Source organism: Rhincodon typus, chromosome 10 (assembly GCF_021869965.1).
Source record: "Rhincodon typus isolate 14 chromosome 10, sRhiTyp1.1, whole genome shotgun sequence".
In the NCBI taxonomy this organism is placed as follows: Eukaryota; Metazoa; Chordata; class Chondrichthyes; order Orectolobiformes; family Rhincodontidae; genus Rhincodon; species Rhincodon typus.
This window is the reverse complement of record NC_063341.1, coordinates 41,437,661-41,451,773: the sequence shown is the minus strand read 5'-3', so window position 1 is coordinate 41,451,773 and position 14,113 is coordinate 41,437,661. Positions and strand designations below refer to the sequence as shown.

Here is a 14,113-nt window from a genome sequence, read left to right as displayed (position 1 = left end):
AAGGTCAGAAATAGGGATTTCACTGATGATTGCAGTGTTCAGCACCTTTCGTGATTCCCTAATCCAGCAGTCTCCATTTAATGCCTTTTATTATTTATATGGAATTTGAGGACATTGGGAAATCCCTTTTATGTTACATTGCCAGTTCCTCTTATCCTGTTTGTTTTTTTAATTTCATTTTCCATATTCAGCCTGGATCTCACTTGTATTATCAACCTGGCATCTATCGTATACATTTTTTTCTGTTTCATTTTACTATCCATCTCATTTGTTATCTGGGAAGTTCTCATTTTATTTGCTGCCTGCTCCCCCTTGTCAAGATGTGCCTTGACCGTTAAACTAGCTCCTACTTCAAGGGAGTCCATTATCCTGTTAGTTTAATCTGTCACTCTTCGAATTCAATTCACCTGGGCCAGGTCTCTTCTCACCTCATTGAAAATGATCTTCTTCCATTGTTTTTTTACTCTGGATTGTGCCTTGTCCTTTTCTATAGCAACAGGATACTTTTGAGCACTGTCTCACAAATGTACTTCTACTGTGATTCCACTCACACTTGATTCACATGACCTCACTCCCTGGAGCTCAGTTGAACAACGCTCCCTTCCCCATTAGATCAGAAATATACTGATCCAGAAATTCTCTTGAATACACTTCCAGAAACTCTTCCCCAGCTCTGTCCTTTACATTATTATAATCCCAGTCAGAGATTGAATGAAGCCTCCCATTATAATTACTCTCATTTATTGCACATTTGTAACTTCCAGACAAATTTATTCCACTAAACCTCACTAATTGGTGGACAATAACATAAACCCAGGGGTGTAATGGTGCCTCTATTGTTTCATAGTTCAAATCAAGTCGATTCTGATCTTGATTCCTGACATAAGAACCTTGACTTTAACTCAAAGCCAGTTTTAGGTAGGTCATAAATTCACTTGTTGCAGCAAAAACAAGGCCTCTAGAAAAGTTAATTACTGGGTGCTTTTTACATCCCTATGTCTAAACTCCATTCCTTTCCAAAGTTGAAGCAGTGGAAGTGGATGCTGTTTCATCCTCTAAGTTCTCATGATAGAAAGAAACAGGCAAAGCATCAGCTTTACTCTTTGCCTAGGCCAGAGGAGAGAAAAATATTCTTTTGGCCCTTTTTAGACATAAGCCATATTCCCTAGGTTAACCTCACTAAAAATTCTTGTGCTCAAACCACTGGAGTTAAATATGCAGTTAGGTCCTTATCTGATAGAGATATGCTTACCGAAAAATGAATGATGACAGCTTTCGGAAAACTGTTAATACATAATGCATCTCTTGGGTGAGTATCTAATGCAAATTTTAGTCATTTAAACTGGATTAGTATCCACTTTCTCCTATAGTTTAAAATCATTTGTCTGTATTTCAAATGCAGCATGACCTAAAATATTAAAGGGAAAACTGCTCAGAAGTAGAGATAGTAGGAACTGCCGATGCTGGAGAATCTGAGATAACACAGTGTACAGCTGGATGAACACAGCAGGCCAAGCAGCAACAGAGGAGCAGGAAAGCTGACGTTTCGGGTCGAGACCCTCCTTCAGAAAAATGAAGGGTCTCGACCCTAAACGTCAGCTTTCCTGCTCAGAAGTACTTTGTCCTCAAGGGAACATTGTATCCATAGGTTTTATGTTCAATTTACAGATCCAATTTCAATATGTAAGGAGTTATTTTTAGTACAACCCAGACTACTTGTTAATTTCAAATTGTTGTAAATATTATCCTATTCATAGGATAATTATTATTGAATGCAAGTACTTATAATCTGCCAGAGTAAATATTCCATGAATAAGACAGTAGATGTCTAACATAAAACTCAAGCGTGGCTAAATTTTCTCCATATTACCAAATATATCCGTACAAGTGCAGTCAGGAACTGGAAGTACAGAATAGTTGTGTAGGGTGATGGTGGGGAAAGTCTAGTTAATAGGAAAATATTTTCTCCTAGCATTTAAGCTGTATCATATTAGAAATAAAAACAGGATTTATTCCGTGGCTTTTCTATAGAAACAAACTTGATGTCAAGAACACGAATGAATAAGAACATACAAATAAAACCACTACACATCAGTGATTACACAATAGCATTGTACATTAGTCAATGTATCAGTGGCTTCAACCCGCCAATTAAGCAGTCTGGTGACAGTTCTGCATTTCAAAATCCTAAAGGTTACTTTTTCTTCCAGAATTGGCTATAATTGTCAATTTTAAATTCATCTTCATATTGCTCCTCTTTCATTCTGGATCTCTTGGGATCACGTTTGCGCATTCTTGCTTTCCGTTCAGCTTCTGGCAGAAGGGAAACATCAACTGGCATCTGTAACAAATCATTTAATTATATTCAAGAAATTGTTTTCAAATAACATTGATAGTGATTTTTGTGTAAAATTAATGAAATGCACACAAGTCACAACAGAAAAACAGGCACTCTGGCTCACCACATGCGACAAATGAACAAACAATGTTTTGGTTTTAGAGACAGAGTATGAAAAACTTTTACAATTTTGAAATGATCATGATGAATGATTACTGCAGGAAGATCAAGAAGCTTCTTTTTCAATGAAACAATTATTTATATTTGACTTCACCTTTACCTTGAAGCAAGCTTTGATGATAGACTACAAAATAAGTTAAGATAATTTAATGAAAGTAAATTAAAACTTTCCTCTAGTGGGGAAATCCAGAACAAAGAAACAAACTTGAAATTAGAACATAGGCCGTTCAAGGTGGAGTCAATAGCATCTTCAAGCAAAATGCTGAAGAGAGCTCGAACTTTTTCCTCAAAATGCTATTAAAGTGAAGCCAATTAAAAGTGTCAAATCTAAAATTGTGTGGCTATGGCTCTAAAATTTGCTGGATTAGTTGAAATTAAGTTAAATGCAATGGAATGAAAGGAGGAAAAAACACATAAAGCCTGGTGATAACCTAATGATTAGAAAGGTCATTGGTTTTAAAGATTTTCTCTGTTTTGCTGAAGGAATATGTGCCTAGATTGAGTATAATAACTTAGCAGTAATGGACTGTCACATCAACTCTGGTAAAACTGATGTCTTGTTTAAAAAACAGACACAGTGAATCAGATGTGATAATATTGACTATTTATGAGCTAAATTTGTGACTGGCATTGAATTGAGCCATGTAAATATATACAGTTGAAACAGTTGATTGGATGACAAAGTGTGAACAAGCTAAAGCAGAGGTGTTGTTAAAAACTAGATATAAGCCCCTTTCCACTGAGACACAAGCAAGCCCTAAGGAGTTAGTGATCAAACTGATGTGGAAAATGACATGTTTCTGATGTTTGCCAGTGGTCAAGTTGATCATCTGCTGGAATAACAAGGTGTAGAGCTGGATGAACACAGCAGGCCAAGCAGCATCAGAGGAGCAGGAAGGCTGACATTTTCCGAAGAAGGGTCTAGGCCCGAAATGTCAGCCCTCCTGCTCGGCCTGCTGTGTTCATCCAGCTCTACACCTTGTTATCTCAGATTCTCCAGCATCTGCAGTTCCTACTATCTCTGATCATCTGCTGGAGACTGGACACTGTAAAAGTTTGAATGTGCGGCTTCTTTGCTTGGAAAGAATATAAAGAAGACTTAGCTCACAGCCCAAATAGTTAGCTCAGGAAATGTGAGAATTTTGATCATTAGCTGGAAGTTGGAACAGGTTGGGTTGATCACCTATGTAAACAGGTTTACTTGTGCCTGTAAGCAGTGTATGGGTAAGATGCAGTATTTTTGTTGTGAACTTTAATAAAGATCATTGGGTTTATTTTGTTGTTAGAACTGCCTTGGGTTATTGATATCCAGAGTAAATCCAAAAGGGAAATTGGGAATAAAAGTCTTCAGCTTGGTATAGCTTTTTATTTGGTAAGGATAGTAAGATATAGATGAATTATGATTCAACAGAATGCTTAGAGGAGTTGGATGGTCTATTCTTGTTCATGCTGTGAAATACTCAGTGAATGGAGTCTGTGATGTCAAGCACAACTAATACACATCAGCTCAATAAAACAATGACCTTTTCAGACTTCACCTTCATTAAGTAGTTGCTGTTTCTCATTTCAGAAAATAAAGGAATAAAAGTCTAGTCCGGGTGAAGCCTATACTTGATTTAATAAAAGTTCTTCAACTCAATCACAGCATCTACAATGGTACATCTGGAACTAGAAGTAGGTCCTCAACAGACAAAAACTCCAGACAGAAGTATCTCCCTGACTGTACACTGGGATACATATTCCTCTCCTGATCAATAACAGCAAACTAAAATGGGGAAGCTCGATCTTTGTTGTCATACTGACATCTTCATTAACATTAGCAACTGGAAAATTATAACCCCATGTTGACAAAGCCATGTTGACTATCCCTAATCAGTCCTTGCCTTTCCAAATACATGCAAATCGTGTCCTTCAGGATGCCCTCCAACAATGTGCCCACCACTGATGGCAGGCTTACTGGTCTATAGTTTCCTGGCGTTTCCTTACTACCTTTCTTAAATAATGAGACCATGTTAGCCAACCTTCAAACTTCCAGTGCCTCACCCGTGACTATTGATGATATAAATATCTCAGCAAGGCACCCAGCAATCACTTCCCTAGCTTCCCACAAAGTTCTGGTACTGGGGATTCATCCAGCTTTATGCATTTTAAGACGTCCAGCATCTCCTCTTTAATATGGACACTTTTCAGAATACCACTGTTTATTTCCTCAAGTTCTCTAGCTTTCATATCCTTCTCCACAGTAAACACTGATGCAAAATACTCATTTAGAATCTCAGCCATTTCCTGCAGTTCCAAACGTAGGTGACCTTGCTGATCTTTAAAGGGCCTTATTCTCTCCATAGTTACTCTTTTATCCCTAATGTATTTGTAGAATCTCTTTGGATTCTCCTTAACCCTATTTGCCAAAGCTATGTCATATCCCTTTTTTGCCCTCCTGATTTCCCTCTTAAGCCTTATACAGCTCTAAGGATTCACTCAATCCTTACTGTCTATACCTGATATATGCTTTTTTCTTTTTACTGACCAGAACCTCAATTTCTCTAATCATCTGGCATTCCCTACACCTACCAGCCTTGCCTTCACCCTAACAGGAACAAATTCTCTGGACTCTCATTCTCTCATTTTTGAAGGTCTCCCAATTTGCAGCCATCCCTTTACCTGCAAATATCCACCTCCAATCAACTTTTGAAAGTTCTTGCCTAATACCGTCAAAATTGGCCTTCCCCCAATTTAACTTTTAGATTAGGTCTACCCTTTTCCATAGCTATTTTGAAACTAATAGAATTATGATCAATGGGCCCAAAGTGCTCTCCCACTGACACCTCAATCACTTGCCCTGCCTTATTTCCCAAGAGGTCAAGCTTTGCCCCTTCTCTAGTAGGTACATCCATGTACTGAACAAGAAAATTTTCTTGTACACACTTAACAAATTCGTCTGCATCCGATCTCTTAACATTATGGTAGTCCCCGTCTATGTTTGGAAAGTTAAAATCTCCTACCATTACCACCCGAGATCATCTTACAAATTTGCTTTTCAATTTCCCGCTGACTATTGAGGCATCTGTAGTACAATTCCAATAAGGTGACCATCCCTTTCTTATTTCTCAGTTTCACCCAAATATCCAGGTTTCCATAAAAATATCATATTCTGCACCAACTTTAACATCTCAGTTTTGAGGTAGAAAATTTTGCTGTACTGTATGCATCACAGGCAGTATGAGCATCATGTTCTTTGCACATTTTCTTTCTTTACCTTTAAATGCAATTTGCTCAAAGTTAGCAAGTTAACTGTTTTGTTGAATGTAATAGCTGTGATGATAGATGTTAATTCCTGCTGAAACAAGCATTGTATTGAATAAATTGCTAAGGGTTGAATAACCTGTGCTGTGATCAAGTGATCAGGGATTGAGATACTAATTCAGGTATGTATATTTCTTAAAAGCCTAGAGACTACCTGGATTCACTCTGTATCAAACCTGTGCTGTATCTGTTCTGGGAGTGTTTGATGGGGACAATGTCAGTCTAAAAGAATAGACTAAGCTTTACTCCATATCTAACCCTGTGCTGCCCCTGCCCTGGGAGTATTTGATGGGGACAGCATAGTTTGTTTCTTTCTGTTTAAAACAGTAGGGATTAACTGGATAAACAGTTAATTGTAGGTAGTTAACTGTAGATAAAGATGGAAAGAAATTGGAATGTCTGTCATCACTATTCATAGTTCCAGGTTGCAACATGCATGTTAAAGCATATGCTGACACAACTCTGACTCCTTTTGGAACCGGTAGACTGGACAGCTGGTGTGGATCAGATTGGTGCCAATAGCAAGGGTTCAATGCCCATTCTAGTGGGGGTGGATTTAGGAAGTGCTTCCATGCCCTCCCCATGATGGAGGTTGTAGTGCTGTGGATTGGACCTGTCTTCATTACAAAATCTGGGGCAAAGAAGACATTCCTGTTGATCTCAGGAATGCTGCTATCATCACAGCTTTTGAGATAGAAGACAAAGTGGACAGCGGGGACTATTAAGGAATCTCCCTACACTCCATCGCAGGAAAGACACTTAGGTAAGTACATGAATAGGAAAGGTTTGGAGGGATATGAGCCAGGAGCAGGCAGGTTGGACTAGTTTAGTTTGGGATTATGTTTCTAACCTGAGGTAATAAAAATAAAAAAAGGGCTGGAAAATTAAGCAAGACAAGCAGCATCTGTCTCTCCACAGATTCCACCTTTTCTATTCTTATTTCAGATTTATTACTTTGTTTTTTGTCTTGCCAAGATAATTTTTGACATGGAAGACCCAAGAACATGGAAGAAAAAGTTAAATACTTTTTCCTATAATAATATTCATTTCAAAAAAGCTTGAGGTGTTTTTGAGTTAAAATGTGGAAAGGACAGTTACAAAATTACAAATCCGCTCTTATATGCCTCATCATTTATCTTGGAAGCATTAAAGCACTTAAACAAAAAAATAGTTTAGATCTTTTCAACAAAATTGCTTCCTTCTGCCTCCCACCCCCAAAAAAACCTTTCATCCTTACTGTAAGAATTCTTTTAGGTTCCTTGTATCGAATATTGATAGTGGATCCATCAGGTCGAACCAGCAAAACAGGATAGAGCCTGGCATAAACCTGTCTTCCACAGCGAACTACCGAAGTTCTATTAGAATTGTTCCGCCTGGGCACATTGTGCACAGGATACATAGCAGGAAGCAATCTTTCAGAAGATTTTAGCTGTAAAGAACTATTGAAAATAAAAATATTTACTAATAAACTTAAAGCAATGATTACTAAAACACAAAGCACATGCACAATCAACCACATATCAATCCTGTGTGTGAACTTCAGTTATGATGTAAGCAGCTAGAATTAAATATATAATTCAGTGTGCACAAGAACGTCCATAGCAAGTTAAGCTTTTTATTAAAAATTCAGATATTTGATTTCTTTCAGTTCGGTTAATGTGCTACAGGATACTAGGAGATTAAGTAATCTTTTCCTCTGGCTATATTTTGCCCTTTTAGGTAAAAAAAAAAATTGCATTTGTACAGTGTCGTTCAAAACCAAAGGATGTCCCAACTCCCAAACAAAGTAAAACACGTTCTAAGTGCACACTAAGAGTTGTAATGTGGCAGGTGAATGTGTACAACAGATAACCAATTGGGTTGTTTTAATGCTGGTTTAGGGTGAAATATTAGTCAGAGTATCATGGATGACGGAGCTGGTCTTCCTCAAATTGATGTCATTTACGTCACCTGAGACATGACCTTGATTTATTTTCTTGTCTTAAAGTTGACATTTCTGACAGTATAGCATGCCAACAGCATTGCATTGAAACATCAATTAAAACTGTTAGCTGTAGAATTTGAACCACAATCTTCTGTTTCAGAGACTGAAGGACAAACAACTGAGCAAAGGCTTACTGTGGAAAATGTAATCCATGGTAGATAATCAGCCATGTAATACTTTTATTTCTTCTAATCTATTTTTCTTAGTCAGCACAGGCATTTTTCTGATAGTCAGCAATCTGTCCAGCTCAAAAATCAGGTCAGCAAAGACATGCAAACATTGCTGATGGAACAGCCACCAAAACAATTAAAATCAGAAATGGTCAAGAGACCTGAATTCAAAGAACACGGTTCTCTGTGGGTTTCCTTGATTTACAGAGGTAGTGAGGTGAAGAACGGCGCGGACACTTGAAAACAGGAATGGGAACTTTAAAATCAATATGTTGCTTAGCTGGGTTTCAGTATATGCTAGTGAGGACTGGGACAATAGATAGATGGGGTTTGATGTGAGCAAATATATAGCAAAGTTTTGTACTACCTCAGCTTTATGGACACTAGACATACATGCATGCATGTATGTCGGTGTATATATGTGTGTGTGTCAGCCAGGAGCAGTAACAGAAAGACTAGGCCTGGGGGGGAATAGCAGCAGTGAAACGATTCAGTAAAAGTTTGAGGATCATGGTCGAGGTCAGTTGGATCAGCAGCTAAACCCAAAGAAGGATCCCGCAAAAATTCAAAGAGGATGGCAAAAGTGACATCAGTGCAAAGCAGGAAGCTAATTGGTACATAATGGGTCAGTAGTTTTCTCCGCTTTAAGCAGCCCAGTCTCTGTTCAGCCCGCAATACGTAGGAAGTCTCAGCCATCCCTAACAGACTGGACAACCACATCTGCAGGAACCAGTGACTGGTTTGACCAGCTTTAGCATCAGGTTTTGGAGCTTAAGTGTTGGCTGGAGATATAGCAGTGCAAAAAGACTCAGAGTTATGTGGATATTTTTAAATGCTGTCACCCTGTATCTTATGGAAGTGTAATCACAGAAGGATTGGGTGACCACCAAGCAGAAGAAGGGAAGCAGGCAGGTACTTAGGAAAGCCCCAGAGAGAGTGTCTCACACAAGAACAGTTTTTCTGTTTTGGAAAATGATGAGAGTGTTAGCTCATCTAGGGAATGCCAACAAAACCCACTGCACAAGGGAGGAACAGATAGACAGAAGGAACAATATTGGTATGGTTCTCAATAGTTAGGGGTGCAGACCTCACTCCAGGATATCACTGACCAGTTGCAGGGGATTCTGAGGGAGGGCAAACAGTCAGAGGTTGTGGTTCACATAGGTATAAATGACAGGCAGAAAGAGGAATGATGTTCTGCAACAAGAATTTAGGTAGCTATGTAGTAGATTGGAAAGCAGGACTTCAAAGGTTGCAATCTCTGGATTATTCTCAATAACATGATTGTAGGAACAGGCAGACAGATCAGATTAATCATGGCTGAAGGGTTGGTGCAGGAGAGTGGGCCTTAAAATGACTTGGCATAAAAGAGGCAGTGTCTTAATACTGATCAAAGAATCAATAATTGTAATAAGGAGGCATGATATTTTCGGAAGCTCCTCAAACAGGCCGTAAACAGGAGACAGAGAGTTGTAGTGGAAGGGAGTTTCTCAAAGTGGAGAACTGTGACCAGTGGTGTTCCACAGGGATCCGTGTTGGGACCACTGTTGTTTGTGATATACATAAATGATCTGGAGGAAGGTATAGATGGTCTCATTAGCAAGTTTGCAAATGACACTAAGATTGATGGAGTAGCAGATAATGAAGGGGACTGTCGGAGAACGCAGCAGAACATAGATAGATTGGAGAGTTGGGCGGAGAAATGGCAGATGGAGTTCAATCCAGGCAAATGCGAGGTAATGCATTTTGGAAGATCCAATTCAAGAGCGAACTATACGGTAAATGGAAAAGCCCTGGGGAAAATTGATGCACAGAGAGATCTGGGTGTTCAGGTCCATTATACCCTGAAGGTGGCAACGCAGGTCAATAGATTGGTCAAGAAGGCAAAGGGAAGCTTTCATTCATCGGAAGGGGTACTGAGTACCAGAGTTGGCAGGTCATGTTGCAGTTGTTTAGGACTTTGGTTCGACCACATTTGGAATACTGCGTACAGTTCTGGTCGCCACATTACCAAAAGGATGTGGATGCTTCGGTGAGGGTGCAGAGGAGGTTCACCAGGTTGCCTGGTATGGAGGGCGCCAGCTATGAAGAGAGGTTGAGTAGATTAGGATTATTTACATTAGAAAGATGGAGGTTGAAGTCTGATTGAGGTCTGCAAAATCATGAGAGGTATAGACAGGGTGGATAGCAAGAAGCTTTTTCCCCCAGAGTGGGGGACTCAATTACTAGGGGTCACGATTTCAAGGTGAGAGGGGAAAAGTTTAAGAGAGATATGCGTGGAAAGTTCTTTACGCAGAGGGTGGTGGGTGCCTGGAACGTGTTGCCAGCGGAAATGGTAGAGGTGGGCACGATAGCGTCATTTAAGATGTATCTAGACAGATACATGAATGGGCAGGGAGCAGAGGGATACAGATCCTTGGAAAATAGGCAACAGGTTTAGATAGAGGATCTGGATCGGCGCAGGCTTGGAGGGCCGAAGGGCCTGTTCCTGTGCTGTAATTTTCTTTGTTCTTTGTTCTTGTTCTTTAAACATGAAGCTTGAAAATGCAAAAGGGAGCAATCATATTACTGGGATCATATACTATGGATCCTCACTCCCTGACAGTCAGGGCAAGATAGAAGGATGGATATGCATGCAAATCTCAAGAGAAATGTAAAAATGTTGGTGCAATAACAGGGGATTTCAACTTCCCCAATCATAACTGGGATAGACAAGTGTGAAAGGTTCAGATGGGGTGGAATTCTTAAACTGTACCCAGGAAAGCTTTTCAACCCAGCTGGTTGTTGAAGTGTGAATGGAGGAGCATTTTGGTAACACTGACTGTAACTCAGTAAGATTTAAGGTAATTATGAAAAAGGACAAAGATGGACCAGAAGTAAAGATTCTGAATTGGGGAAGGTTGATTTTGATACAAGGCAGGACATGATGAAAAGTGGACTGGGAGCAGTTACTTGCAGGAAAATCTACATCAGAGCAGTGAGTGTAATTCAAAAGGTTTATATTGAGAGTGCAGAGACAATATATTCCCATAAGGGTGAAACGTGGGATCAACAAGTCCAGAGAAACTTAGATATCCATGGATGTGTAAGACAAGAAAACGCAAAGAAATGGAAGCTTATAGCAGATATTGAGGATTGTGGATGTCCTAGAACAGGATGTATAGGAAATAAGGGAGTTATTTTAAAAAAGAAATTATAACGACAAAGAAGGTGCATGAAAAAACACTGGTAAAACAAAGCAAAACTCAAAAGATGACTTATCAATATATAAGGGGAAGGAAAATACCAGGCAAAGCGTAGGGGCCATTAAAGATCATTGTGGCAACCTGTGTGCAGAGCCGGAAGACTTGGTTGAGGTTTTAAATGAGTACTTTGCATCTATATTTACACAAAGAAAGACGATGCAGATATAGAAATGTGACATTGTTGAATACATTAATATTGAGAGGGAGGTGGTTTTAAGAGTTTTAGTCAGCTTAAAAGTGGATAAATCTCCAGGCGCAGATAAGATATATCCCAGGCTGTTATGGGAGGCAAAAGAGGAGCTTGCAGGGGCTCTGACAATTTTCAAATCCTCTCTGGCCACAGAATAAATGCCAGGAACAAAGGGTAACTAATATGGTACCATTATTCAAGATGATTGATAAGAGTAAAGCAAACAACTACAGGCCAACATCAGCAGGAGGGAAACTATTGGAAAAAGTCTGACAAACTGAAATTTTCTCCACTTAAGAGAGGCTAGGATTAACCGAAGATAGTCAGCCTGGCTTTATCAGAAGGGAAATCATTTCTAACAAATTTGATTGAATTTAGTAGGTGACTGGTGTGTACATCAGGGTAGTGTAGTTGAAGTAATCTACATGGACTTCAGTAAGGATTTTGACATGGTCTTTAATGGAATACTGGTTAAGTAGGTAAAACGTAGCCATGGAAATTTGGCATAGATCCAAAATTGATTTAGTGGTCGGAAGCAGAAGGTGACAGTCAAAGGTTTTTTTTGTGCATGGAAGCATATGTCCAGTGGCATACAGCAGGGTGTGATGCTGGGTCCCTTGCTGTTTATAGTGTATATTAATGTTCTATAGTATACATTAATGCTCTAAAAATGAATGTCAGAAATATAGTCAGTTATGTTTGCAGATGACACAAAAATTGATACTGTGGTAAATAGTGAAGAGGTAAGCTTTAGAATACAGGACAACATAGTCTCGAAAAGTGTGAAATGATGCATTTTGGGAGAACTAACAAGACAAGGGAATACACATGAATGGTACAAAGGATAAGAGGGACCTTCATGTGGTGTCCATACATCCTTGAAGGCACCAGCACAGCAGATAAAACAATTAAGAAAGCACATGGGATACTTGTCTTTATTAGTGGGGTCACTGAATACATGAGTAAGGAGGTTACTTGTAAAATGTTAATTAGGCTGTAGCATGCATGCAGTTCTGGTCACTGCACTATAGGATGGATGGGTTTACACTTCAGAGGTACAGAAAAGATCCAGCAGGTGTTACATGGGCTTGCACACATCATTATAAAGATAGGCTACATCAACTGGGGTTGTTCTTCTTTGAGCAGAAAAGGCTAAAGAAAGGACCTGATCAAGGTGTACAAAATTGAACATAGATAGGGCATATATGAAGAAACCTTTCCCCGAGTACAGGAGTTAATAACTAGGCACACAGATTTAAGGTAAGGTGTAGAGGGGATTTGAGGAAAATTAAGTTACTCAGATGTGGCGGGGGGAGGTTTTTGGAACTCACTACCTAAAAGGGTGGCAGAGATAGAAAGTCTCACAACATTTAAAGAGTATTTAGATAAACATGAAAAACACAAAAGCACACAAGGTTATGGGCCGGTGCTGGAAAATGGAATTCAAGCGGATAGACGCTTGATGAGTGGTATAGACACGATGGGCCGAAGGATCTGTTTGTGTGTTATGAAACTTTAAGATTCACAAGTGCATTGGAACGATCTAGTAGGGATAAGGAATTATTAGACAGGAAATGGGCAGTTCCGTCGCATAGATGTGTTCAGAGAATCACTGCTTTAAAATTTAAAGTCAGGAGCTCAAAGTGTCTCCTTCAACCTGAGAAAGTTGTTCAAGGAAACAATAATGGTCCAATAGAAAGTGATGTGCAAAACGTCAAATCAGATTAATCCTGAACCCCAAATCATTGACAACCACTTTATAAGATACCAATCCACTTATTTTCCAAATGAAACATAAACAAAGGGCTGATGCAAAAAATCTCTGCATCAAAATTGATCCAAGAATTGCTTCAACAAAACTGGCCAATCCCCAGAGAGAAACTTTTAAAACCAGACACATTCTCAGCCTGGGTATAAGAAAATGCTCAGTCCGATGGACTCGAGCTGAAAGAGGTTTGAAATTTAATTGTTTTAGTCTCACGCTGGTTACTTACAGCAAAAACCTCCACAGCCGCACAGCGCGGCCTAACGCCATCTCCACCACCCCCCGGAAGCGTTCAGCGTACGGACCGGGTCACAGGACAAACAGCGGCTCAGGACAAAGGTTCCGCCCGGACACTGACGCACTCAGTGCAGCCTCAAGCCTTGATCACCTTTACCCAGGTCCACACCGAGTTAAAATTTATTTCATCGTTTCAGAAATGGGTGTCTTTCCCAAACTGATGTCGGCAAACAACGCTGTCAACTCGAACTTACTTTTACGTCATAAATGTGTTCGTTATTTATGAATTGTAAAATGTATTATATGTATATGACATGAAAAATTCCTCTCCTAACCCAACTACATTGTGATTTGTATTAGTTGCCAACTCTGCTTGAAGATTTTCCTAGAGGAATCATCACATGACAGTCTGGGCACGAAATCTGACCATGTCACATCAATATATGTTCTTTGTGGTTGACAGTCTTAGCCAATGGTTTTGGAATGAACTGTAGACATTGCTAGCAAGGCTGGCATTTACTTCCACTCTGTTTGCCAGTGAGAAGACATTGGAGAGCCACCTCCCCTCAGTCCACTGCAGGCCGTGGTGGAGAGAGTTCCAGGAACTTGATCTGGCAATGATGAAGGAACAGTGACATATTTCCAAGTAGGGATATTAGAGTCATACAGCGCGGAAACAGACAGGACTAACTTGTATGCAA

General features: G+C 39.6%; 1 protein-coding gene across 1 annotated transcript; it reads right to left on the bottom strand.

Annotated features, from left to right (window-relative positions):
• Window positions 1-1,990: 1,990 nt before the first annotated feature.
• mrpl55 (mitochondrial ribosomal protein L55) lies at window positions 1,991-13,748 on the bottom strand. Its single transcript, XM_048602364.1, has 3 exons — window positions 13,405-13,748; window positions 7,059-7,260; window positions 1,991-2,341 (listed from the first exon to the last, which is right to left on the bottom strand). The coding sequence occupies exons 1-3, from the start codon at window positions 13,443-13,445 to the stop codon at window positions 2,195-2,197; spliced, it is 390 nt and encodes a 129-aa protein (XP_048458321.1). The 5' UTR covers window positions 13,446-13,748; the 3' UTR covers window positions 1,991-2,194.
• Between the last annotated feature and the right edge of the window lie 365 nt (window positions 13,749-14,113).

Coding starts and splice junctions, on each gene's coding strand:
- mrpl55 (XM_048602364.1), bottom strand. CDS start 13,445: ATGGCGTTAGGCCGCGCTGTGCGGCTGTGGAGGTTTTTGCT. Junction 7,261..13,404: donor CGGCTGTGGAGGTTTTTGCT/GTAAGTAACCAG, acceptor TATTTTCAATAG/TTCTTTACAGCTAAAATCTT. Junction 2,342..7,058: donor AACCTAAAAGAATTCTTACA/GTAAGGATGAAA, acceptor GATTTGTTACAG/ATGCCAGTTGATGTTTCCCT.